Genomic DNA, 12,351 nt, shown 5'->3' with positions numbered 1-12,351 from the left:
AAATGTCCCTGATGTCAGAAAATCAGTCACTCTTTTAAAAAAAAGAAATTTAGAGTACCCAATTCATTTTTTCCAATTAAGGGGAAATTTAGCGTGTTCAATCCACCTACCCTGCACATCTTTGGGTTGTGGGGGCGAAACCCATGCAAACACGGGGAGAATGTGTAAACTCCACACGGACAGTGACCCAGAGCCAGGACCTCGGCACCGTGAGACTGCAGTGCTAACCACTGTGCCACCGTGCTGCCCTGAAAATCAGTCACTCTTAACTCTCCTCTGAAATGACCCGGCGAGCCATTTATTTCAAGGGCAATTAGGGATGGGCAACAGGTGCCTTTAAAAGCCATGCCTTTCAAAAAACATGCATAGACAAATTATCATTTGCTTTTAAGTTAGAGCTTTATGCAAATTGACCCGACCCTCCAAGACTAGAAAGTCTCACTCCTGTAAATACAGAGGTCAATTAGAGGCAATGTTTTGCTCATATGGGAGATTACAGATTGTGAGATGGTTATACTTTTAATTTTTTATAACATCATTGAAGGGTAACGGATGTGTACTAGACACAAGACGATCTGCATCTGTTTTATCTTCCTTTCAGTTGAAAGCAATATCCACGGGATGCATACAGACTTCCTCTTCTGTCTTAGTTTTGGTTGTGGTGTCCGGCGGGCAAACCGTCTTTTAATTTGGGAGATATATCACAGCAACTAACAAGCTAGACACAGTTGGGAACATTTGAATTCCTCCCACTTTACAGTAACCGGAAGGGTTGAGGGCACTGGAATAGGGCAGTTGGAATGGAGCAGAGTCTCTGGCATCCTGTCTGCATTTTAAATTCTTAACACTCAGTTCAAGGAGTTAGGGATCCTTCAAATACGCAGATGATACTCTGAAGGCATCATTGGGATGCAATGGCAATAAGAGCATGAGAAATGAGAAATAGCAGTGGCAGATCATTCGGCCCCTTAAGCCTGCTCCACCATTCGATACGATCATGCCTGGTCACTGGCATTAACACTACATTCTACCATTTCCCATATCCCTTGATTCCCCCAGGGATCAAACAACTACCAATCTCAGTCTTATTACTGAATAAACGCAACAATGGAGACTAGGACATAGGGGAATGATGTTGACATCCCCACAGGTGGCTGCATGATCAGAGCAAGCAGAACCTTAAATCTTACACAATGTTTACTAAGGAGCCTTGAGATCTGGGAGGGGCAGAGTAGCTCCTTTGGACCCAACTAGGAAATACAGGGCTTACATGCCCTGGGCTCTCTTCCATCTTCACCACCAGTGAACAATGTCAGATATCACCTCACCAACCCCCCCCCCCCCCCCCCCAACCCCCCGAAGGTTTGTCTTTGTGCCAGGGACCATCCCTCTGGTCTCCTGTCAGCTGATTTTATTGACCAAAGAGTCTCCTCCCAACAACTTGCAGACCATTTCCATCAGGAATACAGCTAAACAACCTGATCATTCAAATTTGCTGGGTGCTGCCCTAGGCAGACTGGATGTTCACTAGGTTGCATTCCCATCGGGAGCTTAAAATTGTCCTCCGAGGCAAACTAGCTTTACACGTCACTAAAAACGCAACAATCTGCATTTATAAAGTGTCTTTGATGTTGCAAAAAGTTCCAAGGCATTTCAGTGAAATCAGACCACATACAAAGCCACAAAAGTAGATATAAAGAGGGCGGAACGTGGCACAGTGGTTAGCACTGGGACTGCAGCGCTGAGGACCTGGGTTCAAATCCCGGCCCCTGTCCGTGTGGAGTTTCCACATTCTCCCCATGTCTGCGCGGGAGATCTAATAGAAACTTACAAGATAATGAATGGCTTAGATACGGTGGACGTAGGGAAGTTGTTTCCATTAGCAGGGGAGACTAGGACCCGGGGGCACAGCCTTAGAATAAAAGGGAGTCACTTTAGAACAGAGATGAGGCAACATTTCTTCAGCCAGAGAGTGGTGGGTCTGTGGAACTCATTGCCACAGAGGGCGGTGGAGGCCAGGACGTTGAGTGTCTTTAAGACAGAAGTTGATAAATTCTTGATTTCTCAAGGAATTAAGGGCTATGGAGAGAGAGCGGGTAAATGGAGTTGAAATCAGCCAGGATTGAATGGTGGAGTGGAATCGATGGGCCAAATGGCCCTACTTCCGCTCCTATGTCTTATGGTTTCACCCCCACAACCCAAAGATGTGCAGGATAGGTGGATTGGCCACGGTAAATTGCCCCTTAATTAGAAAAAAAAATAATTGGCTACTCTAAATTTTTTAAAAACGAAAGTAGACATTAAGAGAAGTAACCAAAGGTTTGGGGAAAGAGGCAGGTTTGAAGGAGCAGCTTAAAGGAGGAGAGAACATTTGAGAGATGGAGAAGTTTCGGGGGGAAGGGCAGGAAATTGGGGATGTGCAAGAAGTCAGAATTGGAGGAGTACAGAGTCCTGCCTACTTGTGACTCCAGACCCACGGCTATGTGATTGACTCTTAAATGCCCTCTGAAATGGCCTAGCAAGCCACTCAGTTGTATTCAACCGCTACAAAAATACAAAAAAGGAATGAAACCGGACGTATCACCCGGCATCAACCCAGGCACCGAAAACGGCAAAGGCAAACCCAATCCTGTCAACCCTGCAAAGTCCTCCTTACTACCATCTGGGGGCTTGTGCCAAAGTTGGGAGAGCTGTCTCACAGACCTGTCAGGCAACAGCCTGACATTGTCATACTCACAGAATCATGCCGTACAAAGTCTCAAACACCCCCATCACCATTCCTGGGTATGTCCTGTCTCACCGGTAGGACAGACCCAGCAGAGGTGGCGGCACTGTGGTGTACAGTCGGGAGGGAGTTTCCCTGGGAGTTCTCAACATCGACTCAGGACCCCATGATGTCTCATGGCTTCAGGTTAAACATGGGCAAGGAGATCTGCTGATTATCACGTAATGGCCACCATCAGCTGATGAATCAGTACCCCTCCATGTTGAACACCACTTAGAGGAAGCATTGAGGGTGGCAAGGGCGCAGAATATGCTTTGGATGGGGGACCTCAATGTCCATCACCAAGAGTGGCTTGGTAGTGCCACCACAGACCAAGCTGGCCGGGTCCTAAAGGACATAGCTGCTAGGCTGGGATTGCAGCACATGGTGAGGGAACCAAGAGGGAAAAACATCCTTGACCTCATCTTCTTCAACCTGCCTGCTGCAGATGCATCTGTCCATGACAGTATTGGTAGAAGTGACCGCCGCACAGTCCTTGTGGAGACAAAGTCCCGTTGGGGCAGCACGGTAGCATTGTGGATAGCACGATTGCGTCACAGCTCCAGGGTCCCAGGTTCGATTCCGGCTTGGGTCACTGTGCGGAGTCTGCACATCCTCCCCGTGTGTGCGTGGGTTTCCTCCGGGTGCTCCGGTTTCCTCCCACAGTCCAAAGATGTGCAGGTTAGGTGGATTGGCCATGATAAATTGCCCTTAGTGTCCAAAATTGCCCTTAGTGTTGGGTGGGGTTACTGGGTTATGGGGATAGGGTGGAGGTGTTGACCTTGGGTAGGGTGCTCTTTCCAAGAGCCGATGCAGACCCGATGGGTCGAATGGCCTCCCCTTCTGCACTGTAAGTTCTATGATAAATTCTATGATTCACATTGAGGATACCCTCCATTGTGTTGTGTGGCATTGCTAATTGGAATAGACTTCAAACAGATCTAGAAACTCAAGGCTGGACATCCGCGAGGCTCTGTGGGCCATCATCAGGATTCATCATCAGGTTGAATTATATTCAACCACAATCGGCAACCTCATAACCCCCACTCTACCATTACCACCAAGCCAGGGGATCAACCCTGGTTCAATAAAGAGTGCAGGAGGCATGCCAGGAGCAACTTCACGCATACAGAAAAATCAAGTGCAACCTGGTGAAGCTACAATAGAGGACTACTTGTGTGCAAACAACATAAGCAGCAAGTAATAAGCGATTCCACAACAAACGCATCAGATCTAAGCTCTGCAGTTCTGCCACATCCAGTTGTGAATGGTGGTGGACAATTAAACAACTCACTGGAGGAGGAAGCTCAACAAATATGCCCATCCTCAATGATGCAGGAGCCCAGCACTTCTGTGCAGAATTCAAGGCTGAGGCATTCGCAACAATCTTCAGCCAGAAGTGCCGAGTGGATGTCCAGCCTTGAGTCTCCTCCGGAGGTCTCCAGCATTACAAATGTCAGTCTTCAACCAGTATAATTCACTCCACGTGATATAAAGAAATAGCTGAAGGCACTGGATACTGCAAAGGCTATGTGCCTTGACAATATTACGGCAATAGGACTTAACTCCAGAACTTGCCACAACCCTAGCCAAGCAGTTCCAGGCATCTACCTGGCAATGTGGAAGATTGCCCAGGTGTGTCCTGTACACAAGAAGCAAGATAAATCCAACCCAGCCAACCATCACCCTCTCAGTCTACTCTCCATCATCAGCAAAGTGATGGAAGGAGCCATCAACAGTGCTATCAAGCAGGACTTAGTTAGCAATAAGCTGCTCAAGGAAGCTCAGTTTTGGTTCTACCGAGTCACTCAGCTCCTGACCTCATTACAGCCTTGGTTCAAACATGGTCAAAGATGCTGAATGCCAGAGGTGAGGTGAGAGTGACTGCCCTTGACATCAAGGCAGCATTTGACCCAGTATGGCATCAAGGAGTCCTAGCTAAACTGGAGTCAATGGGAATTAGGGGGAAAACTCTACATTGGTTGGAGACATACCTGGCATAAAGGAAGATGGTTGTGGTGGTTGGAGGTCAATCATCTCAGCTCCAGGAATTCACTTCAAGAGTACCTCAAATAGTGACCTAGGTCCAACCATCTTCATCAATGACCTCCCTTCCATCATAAAGTCAGAAGTGGGGATGTTTGTGGATGACTGCACAATGTTCAGCACCATTCGCGACTCCTCAGATAATGAAGCAGTCCATGTCCAAATGCAGTAAGCCCTGGGCAATATCCAGGCTTGGGCTGGCAAGTGGCAAGTTGCATTCGTGCCACATAAGTGCCAGGCAATGATCACCTTCGACAAGAGAGGATCTAACGATCGTCCCTTGACATTCAACGGCATTGCCATCAATGACTCCCCCGCAATCAACATCCTGGGGATTACCATTGATCAGAAACTGAACTGAACTAGCCATATTAATACAGTGGCTACCAGGGCAGATCAAAGGATAGGAATCCCACGGATTCCACGGTGAGTAACTCACCTCCTGACCCCCCCAAAGCCTAACCATATCTACAAGACACAAGTCAGTAGCATAATGGAATACTCTCCACTTGCCTGGATGAGTGCAACTCCAACAACACTCAAGAAGCTCAACACCATCCAGGACAAAGCAGCCCGCTTGATTGCTCCCCTTCCACATTCACTCTCCACCACCGACGAACAATGGTGGCCGTGTGTACCATCTACAAGATGCACTGCAGTAATTCGCCAAGGTTCCTTAGACAGCACCTTCCAAGCCCACGACCACCAGCATCTGGAAGGACAAGAGCAGCAGATACCTGGGATCTCCACCATCTGGAGGTTCTCCTCCAAGTCACTAACCACTTACTTGGGCAGCACGGTAGCATGGTGGTTAGCATAATTGCTTCACAGCTCCAGGGTCCCAGGTTCGATTCCAGCTTGGGTCACGTCTGTGCGGAGTCTGCACATCCTCCCCGTGTGTGCGTGGGTTTCCTCCGGGTGCTCCGGTTTCCTCCCACAGTCCAAAGATGTGCAGGTTAGGTGGATTGGCCATGATAAATTGCCCTTAGTGTCCAAAATTGCCCTTAGTGTTGGGTGGGGTTACTGGGTTATGGGGATAGGGTGGAGGTGTTGACCTTGGGTAGGGTGCTCTTTCCAAGAGCCGGTGCAGACTCGATGGGCCAAATGGCCTCCTTCTGCACTGTAAATTCTATGATATCAGTTTCTTCACTATCGCTGGGGCAACATCCTGGAATTCTCCCTAACAGTATAATGGGTGTACCTACACCCCAGGGATTGCAGCCGTTCAAAAACTCACCATCACCTTCTGAAGGGCAACTATGTATGTGCAATAAATGCTGGCCAAGTCAGCAGCGTTTACATCCCATAAATAAATTTAAAAAGAGATGAGGGGTCAGAAGAGTGAGATTCTGTTCCTAATTCCTGACTCATGTTTGGTCACATATCTTAAAACATGGTATCAATCCCCTTCCCCACACCCTGGAAGCTTTGTTATCGTCTGACCAGACTTTGGTTAAAGTCTAAGCATTTCAATGGAATCACAAAATCTATCTAAATTAAACAGTGGTAGCCACACAGGCTCATGCATTATTTTCCACCTGACCTATTTGTTTAAAGGCGCAGTTTCCCTTACACTCCATTTTGTGCCAGATAATCCTCCTGGAATACTTTCTACCATACTAATGCAGGAAGGAGACCCACAACGTCCTTTAAAATCTCCTCTACGACATATAGGAAACTTTGTGGTCGGTGGTTCGTCTTCATTATGGATTTCAAACTCCGACAACACTGTACTATTCTTCTTACTGAGCACTTTTTTTTATTCCTTGTGGAAAGTTCCAGAATCTTCTCTTTCCTTTACCCTTGTAAACAGGAGTGAATGGCACATGTTTGAATTCTGTTCCATTTAAAACTTTATTGTACAAGTCAAAACTCGGTCACAGAGCAAAGATGCAAGCTTCTAACTTTGGGGCAGCATGGGAGCACAAGTGGATAGCACTCTGGCTTCACAGCGCCAGGGTCCCAGGTTCGATTCCCCGCTGGGTCACTGTTTGTGCGGAGTCTGCACGTTCTCCCCGTGTCTGCGTGGGGATGCTCCAGTTCCCTCCCACAGTCCAAAGACGAGTAGGTTAGGTGGATTGGCCATGATAAATTGCCCTTAGTAACCAAAAAAGGTTAGGAGGGGTTATTGGGTTACGGGGTAGGGTGGAAGTGAAGGCTTAAGTGGGTTGGTGCAGCCTCGATGGGCCGAGTGGCCTCCTTCTGCACCTTATGTTCTATGTTCAGATGAAACAGGGTTCGCTATTTTTGGGAGAGCATGCAACCTTTTGATACTGATGGATAATTAAATAGCAAAGCCTCCTGCAACCTGGCAAGCAGTGTTCAGCTGGTTGGAGCACTGAAGGTTCTTGAAGGAAGAGGGGTGCAAGACTGAGACACTGCAGCACTGCTACAGAAAACAGGATGTAATTAAACCATGGTAAGTTTTTAATAGGTAGTTCCTGTTACAAATATTTACATTGGATTTTGAAATAGAAAAACGTGGCACAATTTACAACAAAACAAATAGGCTAAAATAGAATGCCCATGGCTAATGTTAACAGGATGCAGGCTAGGTGGTGAAGCAGAAACTAAGACAAAGAGCGTTTCTTTGTTGAGTTTATTGATTTGTTCAGTCTCACTGTTCTCCTCCCACACAGCTCAGTGTCCCAGCTATCCCCCATTTCTCTACTCTGTTTAATAGTTAATGAAATAAACCAATAAACAATTAAGAGAGGCGATAGCCCTGATGGGGCAGTACAACAAAATTAAAACTTTTAAAAGGAAACTGAGCTAATTATATCAAAATGGTGTTCCCAGGACTTACGAAGCACTCCAGCTTACTGGTCGTGTTACCAGCGGACAGTGCATGCTCCATTTCCAGGGACACCCAACCTTGAATATCATTGCAGAAAGGCAGACAGTTCGGCGGGCCCTCTCGATCGCCCGATGCCTGGACCAGTTGGTGGCCACCTTGGCAGGCCCAGGAGCCAGCTTAAGAGGAGGTCTTCCTCCCTCTTCAATCCCCCTAACCGGGTAACCGAAGATTAGGAGGGAGGGGGCATGTAGTGCAACCAGAAATTGGAGGGCAGCACCTTCAAATAATGAAAAAGAGAGGGCGGCATGTGGTGCAGTGGTTAGCACTAGGACTGCGGCACTGAAGACCCGGGTTCGAATCCCGACCCTGGGTCACTGTCCGTATGGAGTTTCCACATTCTCCCCGTGAATGCGTGGGTTTCACCCCCACAACCCAAAGATGTGCAGGTTAGGTGGATTGGCCACGCTAAATTGCCCATTAATTGGACAAAAAATAATTGGTACTCTAAATTTAGAAACAAAAAGAAAATGAGATTCTGGCAATCTACCTAGACATGGAACACAGATTCCACAAGGCTGCCATAAATACTGGCAATCCCTTATATATACTCTTTTGATTAGAACAAAAAAAAAATCAATGAATTAAAATGACAGGGAGTGGCAACCCTGGTGGGGCAGTGACTAAAACAAAACGTCAGAAGGAAACAACTAATTAAGCCAAAATATCATGTCGAGGATAATGATGCACCCCAGCCCCTGTGGCACCTACTGGTTACGGAAGCCCTGACACATGCTCCCTCTCCAAGGCCATCTATCCATGTATGTTGCCATAGTAGAGGGGCAGATAGTCGAGTTGAATGACCCCCTCAACCATTCACTGCCTTGTTAATGGCTGTCATAACCTCCACGAGGATCACAGGGAAACAATCATTGATCGTCCTGTGGGACTCGTGGAGTACGAGCTCCCCAGGTAGGGGCGGGGGCCAACCACCTGGCGTTCGTTATGGGCAAGGTATAAATGCAGGCCCAACTCAGGGCCTGGTGTAACGAGTCCTCCCAGCTAGGATTGCATTGGGAGTGAGATGCAGCATTACGCAGACTATTAAATAAATCCTTCTTCATTTATGACAGCTTGCCTTTGAGTTATACTGGCGGCGAGGATTAATGGCAGCTCCATACTTGCCTGTCCATTCGCCTAGCCGCCGGAAGTTAGATTTCTTGGGAGTGGTGCGTCGTATTGTTTAAAATGCTGTTGCTTGGAAAATTGGATGCATTTGCTGCAGGTCTGGATGATTGGTATCAATATGCTGAACAAATGCAATACTTTTTCCAGGCCAACGGAATATTGGGGAAGACCGGCAGAAAGTTCTCCTCTTGACTGCCTGCAAGGCCCGTTCATTTGGAATCATCAAACGTTTGACGTACCTGGCTGCACCGGATTCCAGGTCTTTTGATGAACTGGCAGCAATGATAACGAACCACTACAACCCCAAGCCGTCTGCGATTATGAAAAGGTATCGGTTTAACTATATAGAGCCCTATTGAACCTCTCTTTTCATTATCAAACTCATCCACTATTCCATCCTCAATCAGAAAACATGATTAATCTGTTGTCCACCCAATTTCCCGATGCTATGTTCAAAACCACAACCAACAGTCCCTTCCCCCAAAAACCCACCTTCAACTCCTTGTCCTTGCAAACCAACTCAACTCAAACCCTCTTTCTTGAACAAATTATTGTTTTCCAAACCCATGCCCATATTTCCCATAACCCCCTATTCAAAGTTCTGAAATAAAATTCCTCCCCAACACATCACCGTGAAGGCCCCGGAGAAAGACGCATGCCATGCGACATTGCATTATGTTCCGCTTTGCCTCATTGGCGCGGGCTTTGCTGTCTCCATGTCTCTGATGGAAGGCGAAGAAAAGCTGAAACCAAAATCCAAAGGGATAACAATACAGTTTATTTCTCTTCATTGAAACATTGCTCGATACTAATTATTTGTTAACTCAACTTTATTGAACCAAAAACCTCCTGATGTGCCAGCTGATATTCCTGGCTTGCCACCTTGCACCACTTTAACCATTTAAGAGTGATGTGGGAACTTTAAAAGCAAGCCCTTTGTTTAATTTCAATGGATTTAGCTATCAGCCTGGGACCCAGAATGTATTTCTCCCTGAGCAGCAGTAAAAGGATATATCGTGACTTATGTTCTGCATTGATTGAACTGATCCTATCAGTTGGAAAATCTACCTTTTATTTCAGCTGCTATTTCTCTGACAACAGAAGGTGTCACATCACATACACAACTGCTTTAAGCAATTGTAAAATCAAGCACTTGTTTTAAGGTGATTCAAGATAGAATCACAGTGCGGCATGAACAAGTCTCTGATCTAACATTACACAGCGAATGCCTCGGATGATAAACATTCACAACTGTTTTCTTAAATATTAGTTATAAAGGAACACATCGCTATACTTTACACTGAATATGCTATTATGTCATATGAAAGTGCTGATGGCCTCATTAAGTGGTATAAACCTGGATAATTATAGAATCAGGTGTGCTCAAACTGTCCAAATGCCCAGGGGTGCGGCAGTTACGCTGCTCATCGCTGTAGCATGAAAGCAGTTTGGTGAATGTATCTTTGAGTTTTGAAGCAAAAATGCTGAGCAGGGTGCCTGCAGAAGATTCATGGAAGCTGCTTGGTCTCAACAGCCTTCTCGCAGAATCACCGCTGAATTTTTCAACAGTGTGGGCAGTTTTCACCCAGCAGAAACTCTTTTATAACACCTCAGGTTAATCGTCAATTGTTTTGTTTCCAGCAACAAACAAGGAATAAAATGCACTGCTTGATTAGGACTATGAACAACAAGCTGCTTCCAATTTTGCCGTGGTTAACATAAAACATTACGGTTGAGGTTTTCCACAAAATGAAGCAAAATATTGTGGACTTTTCAAAGCTGGCCCTGGAGCCTACATTGGCAGTGCCAGCAGAGGCTGCTCCAAGCACTCGTTTACTTTTTCCACAATTGTTGATACCTCTGCCATTGCCCCAAAACCTAGAACAGAAACAAAACACAGCAGTTACACAAATATCCAGTTATATCGCTAACCTGCAAACAAACAGCATCTTCACACATTATAGCCCAATAAGAGCTTTTACGCAGTGTATCATATAAGCAGCTGAAATAATGGGCAAAAGTTTCCGGGTTTGTTTTTTGGCGAAGTGTCGTTTCGGGCAAGAAAAGCAGGTGCAGCCCACCGGTGGCACTGGCAGGCTTACCCGCCATATTTGTAGACACTCAGAGAAATCAAACATTTGCATGGATTTACTGCCATGTCTCTGATGGGCGGCCTCTGATTCGTCCGCAAAGGCATCAACTGAGTGCTTTAATCAATGGGCGCTCCATTTAAACCCCACCCCCAGTGCTCCCCAGCACTTGTTCCAAGTCCATTGTACTGCAAGGAAGTCTGCCCCAGGATTCACTGAGACATCCCTTGGCTGGATGTTGTTGAAGAGAGGCGCCATATCTTGCACCCGCAGGCAGTGAGGTGACCCTCTAGTCAGGTCATCAACCCCGTATGACAGGCGGTGTAAAAGCACCAGCTCCCTTCAGAGGAGGATGGGCATCCAGTGCCAGAAGAGGATGATGGTTTCCTCCATTCAGCCGGGGTACATCACTGTCACTCTTCGCATCATTCTCCACTCAGCCATTCACACATAATCACAGGGAGCTCATTCACTGCCACTCATCTCCTGCACACTTCCTCATCACCTCCTTGTTCCCACTCAGCACCACACATGCCAGGCATCCATACCACTTCAGCTCTGAAGAAGAGCCAAAGAACTCAAAATGATAATTGCTTTTTCTCCTTCCAGGTGCTGGCAGACATGTTGAATTTTGCCAGCATCCTCTGTCTTGTTTCAGATTGCAGCATCTGCAGTATTTTGCTTAATTGTATCCTTACCATATGCCCTGCCTACACTCTTCCCATCTGTTCTCTTGCAGGACAAGCTGGCTCAGAACAGGCGGGAGTTCCCAGATGAGCAGGGCAGGGGGTGGGTGGTGCCCTCCAGCTGGCCAGAGAGAAAGAGGCATCACAGCTTTCACCCACACTCTCTACCACTACAGAGACCCACCTGGGTGGGAATTAGTAGTAAAGTGGCCTCGGGATCACAAACCGCTGAGAATCTCACTCTATCTGATCTAAAGCAGGTGAAAGCAGAGACATCCCAGCGACCCTACACTCGGAAAACTGCCTGAGGCCAGGACTCCGCAGAGCCCCAGTCAGAGACGTGCCTCTGGAGGCGGCTTTGCTTCATTTGCTGGAGATCCAGCGGCAAAGTCGGGAGCAGCAGGAAGGGATGGCAGCTGCGCTCCTTTGAATGAAAGGCCAAATGGAGGAGTCCCAACACCTTTTATCGGATAAGATTGTGCTGGCACTCTGAGGCAGCCAGGTCAACACGGCGAGGTCAACGGCTGCAGTGGAGACCTTGGTGCAGGACTTCTATCCTGCACTGGTGGAGGGCATGAACTCCATGGGGCAGGACGTGCATTCCATGGAGCAGGGCATGCATTCCATGGGGCAGGACGTGCATTCCATGGCGCAGGACGTGCACTCCATGGAGCAGGGCATGCATTCCATGGGGCAGGACGTGCATTCCATGGCGCAGGACGTGCATTCCATGGTGCAGGACGTGCACTCCATGGAGCAGGGCATGCATTCCATGGGGCAGGG

General features: G+C 47.3%; 1 protein-coding gene across 4 annotated transcripts in view; it reads right to left on the bottom strand.

The window, feature by feature from the left end:
• ppcdc (phosphopantothenoylcysteine decarboxylase) overlaps positions 1-12,351 on the bottom strand; it is a 198,325-nt gene that overhangs the window by 71,688 nt on the left and 114,286 nt on the right. For 3 of the 4 annotated variants that reach the window (XM_072492917.1, XM_072492921.1, XM_072492919.1), the window contains one exon: positions 7,215-10,670. The exons of the other annotated variant lie outside the window; for it this stretch is intronic. In XM_072492917.1, coding sequence (XP_072349018.1) covers positions 10,585-10,670 — 86 coding nt within the window. In that variant the 3' untranslated portion in view covers positions 7,215-10,584. Of the gene's footprint in view, positions 1-7,214; positions 10,671-12,351 lie in introns of those variants that run through there. 4 annotated transcript variants of the gene reach the window in all.

Source organism: Scyliorhinus torazame, chromosome 30 (assembly GCF_047496885.1).
Source record: "Scyliorhinus torazame isolate Kashiwa2021f chromosome 30, sScyTor2.1, whole genome shotgun sequence".
NCBI classification, from domain to species: domain Eukaryota; kingdom Metazoa; phylum Chordata; class Chondrichthyes; order Carcharhiniformes; family Scyliorhinidae; genus Scyliorhinus; species Scyliorhinus torazame.
Note: the sequence above shows the minus strand (reverse complement) of the source record. Positions and strands in the feature narration are given on the sequence as shown.